At 37.8% G+C, this 21,137-nt stretch overlaps 1 protein-coding gene across 1 annotated transcript in view; it reads right to left on the bottom strand.

The window, feature by feature from the left end:
- Positions 1 to 21,137, bottom strand: part of CPD (carboxypeptidase D) — a 79,359-nt gene that overhangs the window by 18,793 nt on the left and 39,429 nt on the right. Inside the window, exons 8-12 of the mRNA XM_045985017.1 lie at positions 14,581 to 14,690; positions 6,638 to 6,740; positions 6,005 to 6,147; positions 4,354 to 4,523; positions 88 to 411 (exon numbers count right to left, since the gene is read on the bottom strand). Coding sequence (XP_045840973.1) covers positions 88 to 411; positions 4,354 to 4,523; positions 6,005 to 6,147; positions 6,638 to 6,740; positions 14,581 to 14,690 — 850 coding nt within the window. The remainder of the gene's footprint in view (positions 1 to 87; positions 412 to 4,353; positions 4,524 to 6,004; positions 6,148 to 6,637; positions 6,741 to 14,580; positions 14,691 to 21,137) is intronic.

Here is a 21,137-nt window from a genome sequence, read left to right as displayed (position 1 = left end):
AAAAAAAAAAAAAAAGAATGTACTTCTTAAAAAAATGTGGGGGGAATGGAAGGACAGAAAGAAAAGCAGTGAGAGTGTGGCACTTACTTGGTGAGATTCGTGATGTGTGGGTAGTTCATCACAAGTCCTCTCAGAAACTCTGATAAATCTTTGTATGAGTGGTATCGGTAAAGAGCCAGATTTGAGGAGGACCGTAACATGAGGCCTTCCAAGCCATTCTCGGCCGAAAGGTCTTTAATTAAAGTTTCAAACTCTCTAGTAGTTGGATCACTGACATCATCGGTGTTGGTGCGATCCCCCTTTCCTTTCTTTGATTCATTGCTTGAATCCGCTGAAGATCGAACCAGTGTGAAGTTGACCTGAGTAGCACCTTCACTCTTCACGGTCACATTCTGGGTAACTGGATTATACCTGAAATAAAGGAGAGATCAGAGCCAGGCTTCTGCAGTGGGAATACCCAGTCTGCAGACGGTATGTGAATCCTTGAGATAAATCCTGTGAGAGTCAAACATGTAACTTTCGGTAATTTATTATTTGTTGTAAAATTAATTAACAAAGAACAGACATGGGTAGACTGTAAAATGTGAATGAGATTTTAAGATTAAATATATGATCTCAAAAGAAAGTTCATATTTGCAGTAAATAACTCATGTCTCCTGGAATCTGAGTTCACTTGCCTGTCATCAGAGTACGTGGCTGGAAAAATCAGAGATATTACTAACTTAGCACATTATCTATCTACCAAATACATAATTCCTGGCCTATTTTTTCAGATATCTTGCTGTTTCCATTTTTCTTATACTATGCCAAAATGGAAGAAAAACAGAAAAGATTTCATTTCTCATTAGTGTGAAGCTCTAATCCATCCACTTTACAGACCACTAGATATTCAAAATCATTTTTTTTAAAAGGGAGTAGTAACTATAAATGTTTTCATGTACTTACCCTTACTTCAATTTAATGTCCAAACTAACTCTTCAGAAATAAGACAGCCAGTAAGGGAAGGGGAAAATATCCACTGGTAATGTCTACACTTACTAAAACACAATAAAGAGAACTACAAGAGGGTAAAAATGGTGAGTTTCTAATTAAACAGTCAAGTGTTTTGTAAGGGATGATGAAGATAAAGGTAAAAAAATTGAGTTTTTTTTTTCCAAAGAAGTAAGTCATCAGTTCATTTTCTCTTTTTTGAGCAAATGTATCTTTGTAGAAATAAAACTTATAAAAAAGATGAAAGTTGCCTTTCTTAGAGAATTAGAAATAAGAAAATTTCACCAAAGCAATACCTCCATAATAACATAATAACATCATACTCCACACCCTCCACAGCTAACATCATACTCAAGGGCAGAAAGCTGAGAACTTTTCCTCTAAGATCTGGAACAAGACAAGGATGTCCACTCTTGTCACTTTAGTACCAGAAGTCCTAGCCACAGCAATCAATCAAACAAACAGACAAAAGAAGTAAGAGGCATCCATATCGGTAAAAAAGTTACAATGTCGCTTTGCAGATGACATGATATTGTACATAGAAATTCCTAAAGGCTACCCCAAAAGCTACCAGAAGTAATAAATAAATTCAGTAAAGTTGCCAGAAACAAAATACCCAGAAATCCGTAGCATTTCTATACATTAATAACAAAGTAGCAGGAAGAGAAATTAAGAGAATAACTCCATTTACAATTCAACCAAAAAAAAAAAAAAAATTAACCAAAGAGGTGGAAAGACGTTTACACTGAAAACTGTAAAACAGTGATGAAAGATACTGAAGATGACACAAACTCAAAGATATTCCATGCTCATTGGAATATTGTTGAAATGTCCATTCTACCTAAATAGCAATCTACAAATTCAATGCAATCCCTATCAAAGCACCAACAGCATTTTTCATATAACTAGAACAAAGAGTATTAAAATTCATAGGACCATAAAAGGCCCTGAATAGCCAAAGCAATCTTGAAAAAGAGAAACAAAGCTGGAGGATCACAATTTGAGATTTCAAGCAAAGCTGCTGTAATCAAAACAGTATAGTAGTGGCACAAAAATGGAACAGAATAGAAATTCCAGAAATAAATCCGTACATACACTGTCAATTAATCTATCACAAAAAAGGTAAGAATATACAATAGGGAAAAGGTCATCTCAATTAATGGTGCTGTGAAAACTAAACAGCTACATGCATAAGAATGAAACTAAACCATTTCCTTACAGCATATACATAAGTAAACTCAAAATGGATGAAAGACCTAAATATAAGACCTGAAGCCATAAAAAAAGTCCTAGAAGAGAAGAGAGGCAGTAATTTTTCTTATATTGGCCATAGAAACATTTTTCTAGATATATCTCCTAAGGCAAGGGAATCAAAAGCAAAAGTAAACAATTGGGACTACATCAAAGTAAAATGCTTTTGCACAGTGAAGGAAATAAATAACAAAACAAAAAGGCAACCTACTGAATGAGAGAAGATATTTGCAAATCATTATATCCAATAAGGGGTTAATATCCCAAATACATAAAGACCTTCTATGACTTAACATCAAAAAAATTCCAAACAATCTGATTAAAAATTGCTATAGGACCTGAACAGACATTTTTCCAGAGAAGAAATACAGATGGCCAACAGGCACGTGAAAAGATCCTCAGTATCACTAATCATCAGGGAAATGAAAATCAAAACCACAATGAGATACCACCTTATACCTCTCAGAACAGCTAAAATCAAGAAGACAAGAAAAAACAAGTGTTGTGAGGATATGGAGAAAAAAGGAACCCTTTTATACTACTGGTAGGAATGTAAATTCCTACTGGGGAAAAATGTATGGCAGTTCCTCAAAAAGGAACAATACAAGGAACAATACGTTACAATCCAATAATTCCAATGTTGAGGAAAAAACCAGTAAATCAAAAAGATACACGCACCCCTATGTTTACTGCAGCATTATTTACAATGGCCCAGATATGAAAACAACCTAAGCGTCCATTGATAGACCAATGGATAAGGAAGACACGGCATATATACACAATGGAATATTATGCAGCTGTGAAAAGGTGAAATCATGACACTTGCAACAACATGGATGGACTTAGTGGGTATTATACTCAGTGCAATAAGTCAGACTGAGAAAGGCAAATACCAAACGATTTCGCTCAGATACGTAACCTCAGAAAACAGATGAACGAATGAACAAAAAGCAGAAACAGACCTATAAATAAAGAAAATAGGGGGCGCCTGGGTGGCTCAGTGGATTAAGCCGCTGCCTTCGGCTCAGGTCATGATCTCAGGGTCCTGGGATCGAGCCCTGCATCGGGCTCTCTGTTCCGCAGGGAGCCTGCTTCCTCCTCTCTCTCTGCCTGCCTCTCTGCCTACTTGTGATCTCTCTCTCTCTGTCAAATAAATAAATAAAATCTTAAAAAAAAAAAAAAGAAAATAGTACAATTGTTGCAGGAGGGTAGGTGAGCAGAATTGGTGAAGGGGAGTAGGAGATACAGACTTCCAGTTATGGAATGAATTAAGTCACAAGGATGAAAGGTACAAACAGGAAATAGAGTCAATGGTACTGTAACAGCATTGTACAGTGACTGCATTTGTGGTGAGCAGAGCATAAGGTGTAGACTTGTTGAATTACTATATTGTATACCTGAAACTAGTATAACATTGGGTGTCAACTATACACATATTAAAAAAAAATTTTAAATAAAAAAAGAGAGTGGTTTACATGAGGATAGGGGAAAAAAAGTGTGAAAGAGCTTTAAAAAGGAACAAATGTAGGGGTGCCTGGGTGGCTCAGTGGTTTAGGCCACTGCCTTCGGCTCGGGTCATGATCTCAGGGTCCTGGGATTGAGTCCCGCGTCGGGCTCTCTGCTCGGCAGGGAGCCTGCTTCCCTCTCACTCTCTCTGCTTGCCTCTCTGCCTACTTGTGATCTCTCTCTGTCAAATAAATAAATAAAATCTTTAAAAAAAAAAAAAAAAAGGAACAAATGTAAAGTGGTGGTATTTACTGGACAACATGACTAGAAGCACGCAGCAGAACAGTTGTTCTTTTTTCCCAACTAGTAGGCACTTCCCAGAATTGTTACCAGTAGTGAAGGAATCACTCACTAGAGCTTTACATCTGGACAGGGCCTAGGGACCTGTTCAAAGTGCAGAATTTCATAGATTTCTTCAATCTGACAGTTTATGTACTCACTTTATCACTGGAAGAGAATCAAATGTGTAACCAGCTCTAAACTTCCCAGCATTAAACTCAAGGTTGCTTGACTTCTCTAGGGCTTTCCGGCAATAACCTTCTAGAATAGAACCATGTTTGTCTTTCCTCAAGCCCTTAATATCAAAGTATTCAGTCACTCACTCACCCTCGAGCAGATGCTGTGATTTTATAAGTTCCTGGAACCAAGAGACGCCAATAATCTCCAGTTTTGTAGGTAGTCACTGGGTGATTAATTTCAGCAACACTAATCGTGGCATTTAATATACCCCTGCCATCCGTGGCATCTAGGACAAATCCTCTGACACCCTGATGAACCTGGATAAAGTACAAGGATACCCAGATGTCAATGTAAAGATCATCTAATTATTTTGGGAGCTCATATCCAAGATAACAGATTGATAATAAAGTAAACATGTAGAACAAATAGGAATTTAGGAGTTGAGAGTAAAGCTAGATGTAAACACCTATTAAGCAAAATATTTTAGTTTCTGAAAGGCTAATTTTTCATAGCCTAGGTTTGTCTTTATCATGAGGAATATAAATAACACTGTTTAAACTTTAGCACATCTGACAATTTCAGTATATAGGACAGTCTACCAAAAAAACTGCCCTGTCCTCTTTATTATTTTTTTTTCAAAGATTTTATTTATTTATTTGACAGAGAGAGAGAGAGAGAGAGAGCAAGTGCACAAACAGGGCGAGTGGGAGAGGGAGAAGCAGGCTCCCTGCTGAGCAGGGAGGTCCACTCAGGGCTCCATCCCTGGATCATGACCAGAGCCATAGGCAGCCACTTAACCAATACAACCACCTAGGAATCCCCTGTCCTGCCCCTTTTAAAAGGGAAATGTCAGGGCACCTGGGTGGCTCAGTCAGTTGAGCATCTGACTCTTGATTCTGGCTCAGGTCAAGATCTCAGGTCAAGAGACTGAACCCTGTATCGAGCTCCATTTTGAGCCCCATGTTGGGTCTCCACATTCAGCAGGAAGTCTGAATTCTTTTCCTCTGCTCCTCCCCCCACTTGCTCGCACTCTCTTTCTCTCAAACATATAAATAAATCTTTAAAAAAAAAAGGGAAATGTCATTTTTAAAAAACAGAAGGACTGTTCTAGATTAAAGTTGAGTAAAGAGATGTAATAATCAAATGCAATGCATGAGCCTTGACTAGATCCTGGTTCTAAAATATAGCTATGAAAAGACATTTTGGGGTAAAAGAAAGGGAAATTTGAATGTGGACTAAGTTACTAGGTAATATTAGGGAATTAGTATTAATTTTTCTTTGGTAAGATAATGGTACCTGAAGATACAGGTATAAGAGATAGATAGATAAAGATATAGGTATCCTTATTCTAAAAGATCCACTGCAGGGGCATCTGGTCGGCTGACTTGGGCTCAGATCATCATCTGACTTGGGCTCAGATCATCATCTCAGGGTCCTGGGATCGAGCCCTGCAAGGAGCCCCACATCAGGCTCTGCACTCAGCAGGGAGTCTGCTTGTCCTTCTGCCCCCCCCCCCCCAACTTGTGCACTCTATCTCTCTCTCCCAAATAAATATATAGAATCCTTTTTTTTTTTTTAAAGCAAATCACCACCATCCTGTTTAATCATTTTCAACTCCTCCCCATGCCTACAAATAAACTCATTGTCAACCATGAGTTTTCTAGATAAACACACTAAACCATGAATAGGCTGAATTCAGAAGGGTATATTTGAAAATCACTGTGTGAAAATCAAATATACATACAAAAGTATTTTTGCTCTTGGGAGAAATTTTCATACTTCACTCCTAAATAGTTACCTGTTTCATAAACTGGATTAGAGATCTTCGATTCTGTTCCCAAAATTTTGGCAGATCTTTCTCAAATGGGTATTTCACACAACCTAGCTCAATGGTCACTTCAAAGCAATTTGTTTGTAAATAGTTCCAGTCCTGCATACCACCTAAAGGATAGAAAATTAAAATCAGTAACTCTGAAGATGTGGTACTAGATCAGATCCCAAAAAGTAAACAACATTCCTAGTAAAAATGCCAAATCCATCTTTTCTCAACATTGGTTGAGAAACAGTGATATGCTTATTTGAGAGCTCCTTGATGCTTATGGTACAGGTAAGACACCTGCACTTTCATGTTGAAGAAGAATTCAAGTATAGCTTACCCACTTCTTATCAGCACACCTAAGGTTTTTGTAATAACAGCAGAGGTAAAATATAACACTTTCATAAAGACTTAGTACAATCTCTTTACTCAAAACTCCAATTATACCAAATTAAAAAATAGTTGAAAAGGTTATTTGAACGTTTTAAATTATTTAAACAATATTTTTAAAAGAATGATATTTTCTTAAAATTAAAAAATCAGTAAGAAACAGCACCATCCAGGGGGACAGGAAATCCATCAAGTTATACGGCCTTGATATTAAAGAACGTTTACCTGGGACATTATACCAACTAGCTCCATTTGTTATTCCATGAGGAAAATATTCATTAGGGTACATATTCTTGCAAGGTCTACCTTGAAACATCTGGGAATTTTCCTGAAGAAAAAAAAAATTAAGAATCTTTACTTATATTTGTTTGCATCACAGGAAGGATAAGGCAATATAATAAATGTGGTTACCAACAGGGTGTATGTGGAGGTGGGAATGGGTTGAGTGGAGCCAGGGGAAGCACTGAGACTTTTGAATGTCTAACTTTTTATGCCATTTTGATTGCTTACTATATGAACTTATTACCTATTTTTAAAAATCAAAATTACACATGCTCTGTAAAAAAAAGCAGACCTTATGACTTGCAGTTACAAGTAATATAAAACCCAACTCAATCCCTCTCCAAAAATATTCCACTAAAAAGCCTTCATATTCCTGTTTTCATCTCATGTTTTCAAGAAGCTTGAAAGCCCTCAAGATAATTCTCTCACTTCCAGATGGTCTCCCTGTGCTTCGACTGCACTCTGTACCATTACAACAGGTTGCGTCTTTTTCTTCCCTAAAAACAAGACACTACTCCCTGAAACAGTGCGAGCCTTTGTGTCCCCAGCACCTAGCGGCTTCAAGCATAGCGCATGCGCAATAGCTTGCCTGAGGAAGAGTAAAACTGCCATGAAGACCAAGTAAGTGCTGCTGGCATCTAGAGAAGAAAAAGATTACTGGCCGGAGCGGCAGTAGAGGTTTCCTGAAGAACTCAAGCTTTGAAAGATAGTAGAAAGTAAAAACTTCATTTCTTTCTTGTGGAAATAGAAAAAAAAATGTACAGAAAGCATGAAAAGAAAAATAACTATTTCCCATTTTCCCACTACTGAGAATTAACCATTTAACTTTGAAATATATAAACGGGGTACCTGGGTGGTTCAGTCAGCAGCGCATGCGACTCCTGAGCTTGGGTTCATGAGTTCAAGTCCCATGTTAGGCATAGAGCTTACTTAAAAAAATGTGTGTGTGTGTGTGTGTGTGTGTGTGTGCGCGCGCGGTGTGTGTGTGTGTGTGTGTATATATACACAACTCCCCTGGAATTAATATAAGTAAATAAATACACACACATACATATGTGTGTGTGTGTCTGTGTGTGTATGAACAATTCCCTTTCATAAACTTAACATACCAATTACAAGCTTATGAGCCCACTGCTTTCCCTCATCACTGGGTAGTGCTCTTTTGCTTTCTGGTTTTCTCACTGAAGATGTGCATGTACCTCCTATGTCTATCTATGCATTCAGTTATAAATTATATATGTGTACTACTATACTAATACAATACACATAATCTGGATAAAAATAAAAAATATTTAAGGGATAAACTTAAAAATATAAATGGAATTTTTAATATATTCTTCCTACATCTTAATGGATCATCTAGTATAGACCTCACTCCAGACACCATAGTTCTAGGAAGTAGCTATTCCTTTGACTTTATTCTCAGAGTAAAAAAGAGCCACTAAAAATCTCCAAGGAAAGGGTGGTATGTGAAATATCCATGGCTCTAGTAAGTTTATAAAAATAATGTGAAAAAGAAACTAAAGTCAGGGAGACCCATCAGAGTACTACTGAAATAATCCAAGTGTGAGATCATGAGCCCCCAGAAAGTGATGGCCTTTGATTTTACCATGCGCATTTGACATCTCCTTTAATTCTCTCTCCTCTGACCATTTTTTAAAAACCTAATTAAAATTTTCAAGCTAATGGCTTGACAACTTAAAGACTGAGGGTGAGGATGTTTAGTCTCAGTCCACACACAGGCTAGAACTCATATACCAAGTTTTTTTTTTTTTTTTAAGATTTTGTTTATTTATTTGACAGAGATCACAAGTAGGCAGAGAGGCAGGCAGAGAGAGAGAGGAGGAAGCAGGCTGTCCGCAGAGCAGAGAGCCTGATGCGGGGCTCGATCCCAGAACCCTGGGATCATGACCTGAGCTGAAGGCAGAGGCTTTAGCCCACTGAGCCACCCAGGTACCCCCATATACCAAGATTTTAAATGATGGGAGCTCTCTAGGTTTATTTTCTTCTTGTTTGCCTGTATCTTTTCATCTGTTTAAAATAACTCCCATTCCATGAAATGGTTTTTTAAAAAGACATCCACATAGTAGTGATGCAATTGGATGCAATTGCTAAGATGGTAAAAATGGCTGAGGATGGAAGATGGAGGGAAAAAAAAAGTGAGAGACAATGTCCAGCCAAGAAAAGAGGAAAAAATGGCAGCGCTTTCTAATACACAATGGGGCAGAGATCAAGGGGAGAAGACAATAGTGTCAGACTTCAGAGGTCAAGAAAGTTAAAAACAAAAACAAAAACAAAACCAACAGATTTCTGGTAAACTTTGAGGGGGGACTTCCAGGTAAAACAATGGAGGCAGAAGACAGATGACAAGAAACTGAGAGGAGAGAGCAATAAGGAAGCAGAGACAAAGACTACTGTTTTCTTCTTTTCTTTTGCTCTCTCCTGAACTAATTTTAGACTTGCAGAGAAGTTGCAAAAATAGTACAGAGAGTTTTATATACTTTCAATCCAGCTTTCCCTAATGTTAGCATCTTATGTAACCAAACTACAATGATCAAGACAAGGAAATTAACACTGGTGTAATACTGTTAACTAAAATAATTTTTATTCAGAACTCACTACTTTTTCCACTAATGCCTCCTTGAAATTTTCTTGTCACTTGGTATCTGTCACATTGTACAGCAGAAAGCTGTTTCTTCACTCTCATTTAATTGAATTAATTGAATTTCATTATACTTAAAATACAATAAACGTTATTATAAAAAGATTAGAAAATCCAAGAGCACAAAAAGAAGAAAAATTATAAGCCAAAGATCATTTAATATTTTGATACATAACTTCTAGATTCCCTTTGGCCTATACATAAACTGGGATGGATGGGAATGAACGCCCCACCCCTCAGTCTTCTTAAGGTTCTTAAAATCTGCTTTACTGAGATATAATTCACATACAACATAACTCACCCATTTAAAGTGTACATCTCAATGGTTTTTGAAGTACATTTACTGAGTTGTGTGATAATCACCATGGTAAATTTTAGGACTTTTTTTATCACCCCATAAGAAATCCACACCCATTAGCACTCCTCATTTTCTTCCAACATCCTCTCTGGCCTTCCTTGCCTCTCAAGCCCTAGGCAACCACCACTCTATTTTCTACCTCTATGGACTTGCCTATTCTGGACATTTCATATAAATGGAATCATACAATACTTGGTCTCTTGTGACTGCCTTCTTCCACTTAGCATAATGTTTTCCGGAGTTATTCAAGTTGTAATTTGTTGTACTCTATCCCTCTTTATGGCTGGATAATACTCGCTGCATGAATAGTCCATATTTTGTTTATCCATTTATCATTTGATGGCCATTTGGATTATTTTCATTTTAGCTACTATGGATAATGCTGCTATGACATTCATGTACAGTTGACCCTTGAACAACACAGGGATTAGTGGTGCCAGTGCCCCCACACAGTCAAAAATCCAGGTATAACTTCTGATTCCCCCAAAACTTAACGATTAACAGTCTACTGTTATGTTACCAATAACATAACAGTGAATTAACATATATTTTGTATATTATATACTGTATTCTTACAACAAAGTAAACTAGAGAAAAGAAAATATTGAGAAAATCATAAGAGAATATATTTGCAGTACTGTACTGTATTGCTGGAAAAATCCATATACAAGTGGGCCCAGGCAGTTAAAAACCCTGTTGATATTCAAGGGTCAACTGTATAAGCTTTTGCGTGGCATATGTTTTCATTTATCTTGGGCATCTATCTAAGAGTGGAATTGTCAGATCATATGGTAATTCTATACTTAATATTCTTAGGAACTATAATACTGTTTTCCAAAGCAGTTGCACCATTTTACAGTCCCACCAGCAATATAGAAGTGCTCCAATTTCTCTACATCTTTACCATTTTCCATTTTTAAAAATTATAGCCAATCCTAGTGGGTACAAAATGGCTATCTCATTGCGGGTTTGATTTGCATTTCCCTCATGGCTAATGATACTGCGTATCTTTTTGTATACTTCTTGGTAATTTGTATATCTTCTTTGGAGAAATGTGGATTCAAATCCTTTACTCATTTTTCAATTAGGTTGCCTTTTTATTATTTAGTTATAAGAGTTCTTCCTATATTCTAGATATAAGATTCTTAAAGATTTTTTATTTATTTATTTGACAGACAGAGATCACAGGTAGGCAGAGAGGCAGGCAGAGAGAAAGGGAAGCAGGCTCCCTGCTGAGCAGAGAGCCCGATGCAGGACTCGATCCCAGGACCCTGGGATCACGACCTGAGCTGAAGGCAGAGGCTTTAACCCACTGAGCCACCCAGGCGCCCCTAGATATAAGATTCTTATCAGATATATAATTTTCTCCTATTTTGTGGGTTGTCTTTATATTTCCTTGATACTCTGTTATGTGTTTTGAATTCTATCCCCCCAATAAGATATATTGAAGTCCTAACCCCCAAAGACTTCAGAATATGTATTTGATTGCAGAGGTAATCACATTAAAATGAGGTAATTAGAGTAAACCCTAATCCCATATGTCTGATATCTTTATAAAAAGGGAAAATTTGGTTATAGACACAGGGAGAATGCCATGTGAAGACAGAGGACTGGAGTACTCAATCTAGAAGCCAATGAATGCCAAGGATTGCCAGCAAAACATCAGAAGCTAGGAAAAGACTAGGAAGGATTCCTCTACAGGCTTCAGGAAGAGCTTACCCTTCCAACATCTTCATTTTGGACTTCTAGACTCTAGAACAATGAGAAAATAAGTGTCTGCTGTTTTAGGCCAATCAGCTGGTGAAACTTTGTTGCAGCAACTATCGGAAACTAATATGGTAACCTCGGTAGAAAAAAATGTTTTAATATTTGATGATACCCAATGTATCTTTTTTTGGGTCACTTGTGCTCTAGGAAACCAGTGTCTAACCCAATGTCACAAAGATTTATTCCTGTATTTTTTCTAAAAGTTTTATAGGCTTAGCTCTTACATTTAGGACTATGATCCATTTTGAGATAATTTTGGAATAAAATGTGAGGAAGGGACCCAAATTCATTATTTTGCATGTGCTTATTCAGTTTTTATATTACCATTTATTGGAAAGATTATTCTTTCCCCACTGAATTGTCTTGGTGCCCTTGTCAAAAAATCAACTGAACATACAAATAAGAGATTATTTATGTACTCAATTTTAATTCACTGATCTTTAGTTATGTCAGTACGGCAGTATCTTAATGACTGTATTGTGTAGTAAGTTTGAAATTGGGAGCTATGAGGTCTTTAGCTCTTACAACTTCTTTTTGTTTTAGAGATGATTTTGTCTTGTCCTATCTTTTTTTTTCTATTTCTGTTTTCATTTTTTAAATAGCTGAGCCTATTTACAGTTTTTCATATACTCAGTGTGTGTTTGGGTATATTTAATCTGTTTGGAGTGTTTGACTTACAGGTTTTTTTCTGCTTGATTATTTTTTGGTGATAGTTCAGGTTTCCTTAGACAATAGGTGCAAAATTTCATTTCCTAATTTTCTCAAATAGTTCTCCATGGATTTTACTAATCTCTTGCTCATTTTTATGATACTGGGCTGTTATACATGATGCTTAGTTAAGGGTGCCCTTTTCTGTCAGTCTAGCAGTCAAGGTACTTTAGTTTGTTTTTGTTTTATCTGCCTTGATGTAAGGGTACAGCTGTGAGTCTCCTGATTTTATGGTTTTCTTCTGTCTTGTTCAATCCTACATTTCCCATTCTTTCTTTTTTTCCTCTTCACTGTCCAATTACCAAAGGGCATTTCTTCATTTCTTTTTGCCTTTTTTCTGCCCCGGAAGTTAAGAGTTTGAAAGATTTCCCTTTAAATCCATCTATCTTTTTAAATTATGTCTGTCCCTTTAAATTGCGCCAGATCTTGAAAGTTGTATATACTTTGAAATCTCTTCCCAGTATTCCAGTACTCTCATTTGCCCAGTTGCTTCTTTATTTAGGCTTCATATTTTGGGTGTACTTAATGTTTGGTGATCATTCCATCACCTTCAGGCCTACCCTTCATTAGTGCCCCTCTTCTGTCTTCGCAGATTGTCTTGGTCTGCTTTTCTTCACCATGAAGCTATATGGCAGGGCACAAGGGGAATTGATAGATCATGACAGATCATGGCTAAGAGAAAGGAGGCTGTGAGTAAAGACTGAGGTTTTTAATTATCACCTTTCCCATTTACAACAGAAGAAATGGAGGCATAAGATTTCAGAAGAAGCAGGATGTGGAGGGATCAAGAAATGGAGGAAAATATGGGAAAGTCACAAATTGGTAATAACAGACAAGACATTATCTGAATGAACTCACATCGGATTATTCAAAGTTATACTTAGTCAAGGCAAAGTGATCTACTAAGAATAAGGGATGTAAAGCTGGGATTAGGAGATTCGGATAGAGGACAAAAGTTTAGAATTATCGAAGTGGGAAATGAGCCAAAGAGTCAAGGAGCAAAACATGAAATACTGCCAAGGAGAACTGAGGGCTCTGTTGAGGTTAGAGAGCATAGATAGTGTGGTCAATTTCCATGACTGTGTGACTTTTCTGGAACGTAGTGGTAATTACTGTGGATTGGACACTGGCAAGGCAGGTAAGTCAAAAGGGTATGCCAAGGTGTGAGTGAGAGTATCACTGAAAGGGATGTCCATAAGTAGTGGGATAGAAAGTAAAATCAAAAGAATTAAAGGTCAAAGAAAACAAAAACAAAAAGGGCGCCTGGGAGGCTCAGTCGGTTAGGTGTCTGCCTTTGGCCCAGGTCATGATCCCAGGGCCCTGAGATGGAGCCCCTTGTCAGGCTCCCTGCTCAGCAGGGAGTCTGCTTCTCCCTCTCCTTCTGTCTCTCCCCACTGTTCAAGTGTGCTCGTGTTCTTTCTCTCTCTAATAAATAAATAAAATCTTAAAAAAAAAAAAAAGAAAACAAAAAGAGGCTAAGGAACTCAAAGTCACAATGAGGATAAAAAGGAGAACTGTAAGATCAGGCACCAAATTTGATGGGGATATGAGCAAAATCTGATCACTTAATTTTTATTTTGATTATTCAGAGGGTATAATATTCTCTTATGCCATGAACATCCCTCTACTCATGGTGTGCCCAAACAGAAGGCAACTATTTTTTAAAGTGTAATAATAGATATATTCTCTTGTTAGAAACTCCCAACAATCTCACAATGAAGGCATGGGCAATGTGAAATGACAGAAGGCTGTCACTGAGACCACAGAGTTGCAGTTAATATTTTATTTACAAAAGCAATTAATAGGCTGGATTTGGCCCTAGAGCTGGAGCTTGTCAACCTCTACCTTAGACTACAAGTAGGTTTATAACTTAAATACTAGTTAAATGAAATAAACCAGCATGCTAATTTATATTATCATGTTTAGTTTATTATGATTCAGGTGCTATGCTAAAAATTGTAGACAAAAAGACATGACTTGAGATTAAAGGCTAATGGAGAAATACATAGTATATTCAAAGTGAGGTAGAAAACAGTAGAAAAAGCCGTTAAGACTGACTGAAAGGAATCATGGAAAGGAATCATGGAAAGCTTAACCAAGAAGAAAGCACTTGACCAGAGTCTTACCAGACTTTGTTTCAACCCATTTTTTAAATTAATGAATCTGAGAGTATTTTTTTTTTAAAGATTTTACTTACTTATTTGACAGAGAGAGAGAGATCACAAGTAGACAGAGAGGAAGGAGGAAGCAGGCTCCCCGCTGAGCAGATAGCCCGATGCGGGGCTCAATCCCAGGACGCTGGAATCATGACCTGAGCCGAAGGCAGAGGCTTTAACCCACTGAGCCACCCAGGCACCCCGAGAGAGTATTTTTGTTTAAACACAAGCTTACCTTGGAATAAGAAAGTGCTACTTGTTGAAACACAGCATCATCTGGTGATTTACTGTATGTGGCAAGCCCTTGTTCATCATCATCAAAAGGGTAGTTCACTACCAAAGAACCTGCAAAGGAAAATGTATCATGTTATCTCCCTCAAGATGGGTCCCAACATAAAGTACACTTTGACAACAGTGCCAATAGAAGTGCCAAGAGAAGAAACCAATACAATTTTCCAAGGCTTATTTCCTCATCAGAAATAAAAAAGTTGCTAATTTTCTCAACGGAAAATCCACTGGATAAGTAAAGTATTAAATAGCTATGCATGACACTTAAAGGTTGCCTTAACTAGAAAGGTCTTGGGAATGTACCTGAACTTCTAGGTATAATTTATGTCGGAGCCAAAACCAGAAGTATACAGACTTAATTTAAACAGTTTTACAATACATAGGATCAGAAAAAATGAGCAAAATGTGATACTCTTCTAGTAAAGTTCAGACATTTATAATGTCATGGAATTTTAAAATAAGAAAGGATCCTTGAATGTCAACTAATCCAGCCTCTTCACTTTGCAGATGTGGAGTCTAAAACAGAGAGGTTAAATGACATGTATGAATAGCAGAGCTGGCCCTGACCTACACTCAGTAAAAAATGCTAAAAATTTCCCTTGTGCTCACATTAGAAATTAGTTAACTGGAGTGACATTGTATGATTTTTCATGACCTAAGGTAAAGAAAGTGATGCTTTAAAGCATATGTAAATGATCTCAAGTCCCTTCATGCTCCTCATAGGGCATAAAGAAGTTAGGGTATTTCTCAGGTAAGAGCCCTGAGCTACATATGCCTACTCTCCCACCCCAAGATGAAATCCCCTATTTCCCTATTTGTCACATGGTTTTCATTTGTTCATCTGTCCATATATCCTACTGCTAAGCCATAGATAGTTATTTGCCCTTTTTATCATGCCACTTCATGGGAATGGAATTGAAAGAACATATTCAATTTGAATTCAGATAAAGTAATCTTGTGGTAACAAATTCCAGCAAACACTGACACAGAAAAAAAAAAAAATTCTTTAAGAAGTATGAAGAACTATGCTCATTCTATTCCCCAAAACAGTTCTAACAAAAACAAGATACTTCAATACCTCTTCCTAGCCAAATTTAAGTGTCAAAAAAATTTAATTTCACTCCAGAATTATGACCCATATCTAAAAATTCAAACAAAAAAAAGTCAACATCAACTTCTAGTCAGTACTATTTTTCCAACAGCCAATTTTCTAAGGACAGAAAAAAAAGGTCATAAAAGACTTATTTCTGTGAAACAGTCTATTTTAAAAAAATAATTAGTATCAACCTAAAAAGCAGGAACAATAAAGGAAAAAATAAATTTGACTTCAACAAAATTAAAAACTTTTGTGTGTCAAGGACATTATTAAGAAAGCTAAAATTTTTAAAAAGTTAAAATATAATCTATAGAACAGAGAACAGGAGAAAATATTTCAAAATCAGCAATCAGATAAGGGTCTAGAATCTAGACTATATAAAGAATTCTTGGGCGCCTGGGTGGCTCAGTGGGTTAAGCCGCTGCCTTCGGCTCAGGTCGTGATCTCAGGGTCCTGGGATCAAGTCCCGCATCGGGCTCTCTGTTCAGCAGCGAGCCTGCTTCCCTCTCTCTCTCTCTGCCTGCCTCTCTGTCTACTTGTGATCTCTCTCTGTCAAATAAATAAATAAAATCTTAAAAAAAAAAAAAAGAATTCTTACATCTCAACGAAAAGACAAAAAATTTTACATTGGCAAAAGACTTGAGCAGATATTTCTCCAAAGTAGATACACAAATGGCCAAGTATACAAGAAAAGATGCTCATTATTAGTCATCAGACAAATGCTTAAGTGAAAATTACAATGAAATACCACTCTTTACCCACTAAAATGGCTATAATATAAAAACAGAAAATAACAAGCGTTGATGAGGATATAGAAAAACTGGAACCCTCATACATTGCCAGGAATGTAGAATGGTATGGCAACAGCGGAAATCAGTTTGGTAGTTCCTTAAAAAGATAAAGAGGCAATCATCACATGATGGCTTTTCCATCAAAAAGCTAAAACATGGGGTGCCTGGGTGGCTCAGTGGGTTAAAGCCTCTCAGGTCATGATTCCAGGGTTCTGGGATAGAGCCCCGCATTGGGCTCTCTGCTCTGCAGGGAGCCCACTTCCCCCTCTCTCTCTGCCTGCCTCTCTGCCTACCTGTGATCTCTGTCTGACTTGTGATCTCTGTCTGTGAAATAAATAAATAAAATCTTTAAAAAAAATAGGTTTAAAAAAAAAAAAACTAAAACATGGCTGAATGAAGCTCATATGTGGAACTGAAGAAACAAAACAAATGAACAAAGAAAAAGAGACAGACAAAAAACAGACTCTTAACTATAGAGGACAAACTGATTACCAGAGGGAAGCTCGAATAGGGGGTTGGGGGAAATAGGTGAAGGGGATTAAGAGTACACTTATCATGACAAGCACTAAGTAATGTAGGAAGTTGTTAATCACTACATCATAATTCTGAAACTAATATAACACTGTATGTTAACCACACTGGAATTAAAATTTTTTTTAAAAAGCACTAAACATGGAATTACTCAAAAGAATTGAAAGCAAGGACTCAGATATTTTATACCATTGTTCACAGCAATATTATTCATAATAGTGAACAAGTAGAAACAACCCAAATGTCCTTCAGTGGAAAAATGGATAAATAAACATACATATGTACAATGAAATATACATACAGTGAAATATTATTTGCCCATAAAGAGGAATGAAGTACTAAGAAATGCTACAATCTGAATGAACTTGAAAACATTATGCTAAGCGAAAGCAGACATAAAAGATCACATATTGCATGACTCCATTTCTATGAAATATTCAAAACAGGCAAGTCCACAGAGACACAACACCAACTGGTTGTTAGCAGGGCTTGAGGGGAGAGGAATAGGAAGCAACTGCTTAGTAGGTAAGAAATCTCCTTTGGGGGAGAGAAAAATGTTTTAGAGCTAAATAGAGATGGTGGTTGCACAACAGTGTGAATGCATGAAATGTCACTGAATTGTTCACTTTAACATGATTAATTTTTTTTCTTGTATGAATTTCACCTAAATACAAAAATTGTATCAACATTTCCAAAGAGAAATTTTACTTTTCTCTATATTCTTTCAAAATCCTGGGGCGCCTGGGTGGCTCAGTTGGTTATGCATCTGCCTTGGGCTCAGGTCATGATCCCAGGGTCCTAGGATCGAGTCCCATGTTAGGCTCTCTGCTCTGCGGGAGTTTGCTTCTCCCTCTCCCTCTGCCTGCCACTCCCCCTGCTTGTGTGCACTCTCTCTCTTTCTCATAAATAAATAAAATCTTTAAAAAACAAAACAAGACAAAATCCTTCTAAATTTTTGACACCAAAGAAATCCTCTTTTAAATTTCTTTGCTAAGATGTCAAAACCCATTTAAAGATTTTATGATGAGAAAACAAAATATATCATCGAAAGGGAGGGGTAGATGGTGGTAGAATAGGAGAACCATAGGCTTACTTCATCCCACGAATACAGTTAGAAAACTATCAAATCACCCTAAACACCCCAGAAATCAATCTGAAGTCTGGCACAACAAATTCCACAACTAAACATAGAGAAGAGGCCACACAGAAGAAGGTAGGAAATGTGGAGACATGGTTTAGGAGAGAAATGGATCATGGCTGCTGAGTGGAGAGAGAACCATGGTTGCAGAGAAGGTCGAGAGACAGAGGGATGCACAGGGGAAAACAAACCGCCGTAGCAATTGGTTTGGAAAGGAAAAAGGCCTGAATTCCATGAGTCCTTGCAACCAGTGGGGCTTAAAGCCTGGAGTTTTAAATGTCAGCATGCTTGGCTCTGGGAGAGCTTAGAGGACATTGGGGCTGCTCTTGAAGAGAAGGCGGGGGAAACTACGTGTGGATATACAGCATGGAAGCAGCGATCTGAAGAGCACCTAGGGCACAAGGTGGGGAGGTTACTTGCTCATCTCAGACTGTGCCCGAGAGTGGCAGCATTTACCGAGAGACTTCTCCAGGAACAAAGAAACTGGCCAGAGCGATCTCCCTCCCCCATTCCTCAGCATAAGCACAGGGCCACCTGTGGGAACCAGTGCAGCATTGACACTCACTACCTAATTTGCTTACACCAAGCCCTATTCCCCCATCCCCCCCACCTTCCCACCTCTGTGCTCTGGAAGAACCACCCATCCTAGTCTCGCTTGCTTGAGTCCCAACCCCATGGCCCCCACCCCAGAAGACTGGCCTAAGCCCCTGCCCACAATGTATCTCCTGAACTGGGAGTTCTGTAGGGCCTCAGTCCCAGTGGTGGTGGCAACAGGTCTCATCTCACAAGCAAACTAGAGCATATCTAGTTAAAACTCACCTCATTCAAGCCAGGGACCAAACACTGCCCACAACAGGCAAAGAGCGCCTCTGCAGGCAACTGGCCTGAAGGATAAAACAACCAGGACAAAACAGCAGAGCACACATAGCACACATTGAAGACACTCCAAAAAAAAAACCAGGCTTCTAGGGGAAGAAGGGATGATACACAGAGCAGGACAATACTAGACCTTTTTATAAGACCCTTATCCTCAAGATAGGAAATGTAGTTAACTTTTCTAACACACAGAAACAGGCATAGAGACTTAGACAAAACGAGAAGACAGAGATATGTGTCCCAAATGAAAGAACAGGACAAGGCTACAGCTGGAGATCTAAACAAAGCAGATATAAATAACATGCCTGATAGGAAATTTAAAGCAATGATTATAAGGATACTCACTGGACTTGAGAAAAGAGTAGAGGACATCAGTGGGACCATTAACACAGAGATAAGGAATAACAGCAGAGTTAAAGGGGTCAATAAATTAAATGTTTGATGGAATGAACAGACCTAGAAGACAGAGTAATGGAAAGTAATAAGGTTGAACAAAGGAGAGAAAAAAAAAATTATGCGAAACAAGTCCAGACTTAGGGAACTCAGTGACTCCATCAGACACAATAAGATTTGTATTATAGGGTGCCTGGGTGGCTCAGTCGTTAAGTGTCTGCCTTCGGCTCAGGTCATGATCCCAGGGTCCTGGGATCTGAGCCCCGCATCGGGCTCTCCGCTCAGCAGGGAGCCTGCTTCCTCCTCTCTCTCTGCCTGCCTCTCTGCCTACTTGAGATCTCTGTCTGTCAGATAAATAAATAAAATCTTTAAAAAAAAAAAAAAAGCAGCATGACAAAAGACATTTACATAAAAAGGAAACCCCATAAAGCTATCAGCAGATTTTTCAGCAGGAACCTCCCAAATCAGAAAGGAAGGGCATAATATACTCAAAGTGCTAAATGGAAAAAACCTACAACCAAGAATATTCTATCCGGCAAGGCTATAATTCAGAATGGAAGAAGAGAGAAAGATTTTCCCAAACAAACAAAAACTAAAGGAGTTCATGACCAGTAAAGCATCCCTACAAGAAATATGAAAGGAGACTCCCTGAGTAAAAAAGGAGAGAAAAATCAAAAACAAACCTAATGATAATCACAGTTCACAAATTAATAAATTTGCAAAGAATAAAGAGAAAGAAATCTGAATATATCACAAACCATGGAAGACAAGAAATATTCAGAAAAAATCTTCAGAAACAACCATAAAACAAATAATAAAATGGCAATAAATACATATTTATCAGTAATTACTCTGAATATAAATGGACTAAATGCTCCAATCAAAAGACAGAGAGTGACAGAATGGATAAAAAACAAGATCCATCTATATGATGTCTACAAGAGACTCATTTTAGACCTAAAGACAGCTGCAGACTGAAAGTGAGGGAAATGGAAAAACAAACATCTATCATGCAAATGGATGTCAAAAGAAAGCCAGAGTACCCATACTTAATCAGACAAAATAGCCTTTAAAATAAAGACTACTGGGTGCTGGGTGGCTCAGTTGGTTAAGCGACTGCCTTCAGCTCAGGTCATGATCCTGGAATCCCGGAATCATGTCCCACATCGGGCTCCCTGCTCAGCGGGGACTCTGCTTCTCCCTCTGACCCTCCCCCTTCTCATGCTCTCTCTTGCTCTTTCCCTCTCAAATAAATAAATAAATAAAATCTTTTTTAAATAAATAAATAAATAAGTAAATAAAACAAAGACTGTAACAAGAGACAAAGAAGGACACTATAGAGTAATAAAGGGGATGATCCAACAAGAAGCTGTAACAATGGTAAATATTTATGCACTGAGGGATGCCTGGATCAGTCAGTTAAGTGTCTGCCTTTGGCTCAGGTCATGATCCCAGGGTGCTGGGATCGAGTTGTACATTGGGCTCCTTGCTCAGCAGGGAGCCTGCTTCTCCCTCTGCCTGCCGTTCCCCATGCTTGTGCTCTCTCTCTCTAACAAATAAATAAATAAAATCCTCAGAATATATATTTATGTACCCAATAGGGGGCACTCAAATACATAAAATAATAATAAACATAAAGGAATTAATTGATAATAATACAATAATTGGGGAATTTAACA

This window comes from Meles meles, chromosome 18, assembly GCF_922984935.1.
Source record: "Meles meles chromosome 18, mMelMel3.1 paternal haplotype, whole genome shotgun sequence".
In the NCBI taxonomy this organism is placed as follows: Eukaryota; Metazoa; Chordata; class Mammalia; order Carnivora; family Mustelidae; genus Meles; species Meles meles.
The sequence above is the reverse complement of the archived record's forward strand: the minus strand, read 5'-3'. Positions and strand labels throughout refer to the sequence as shown.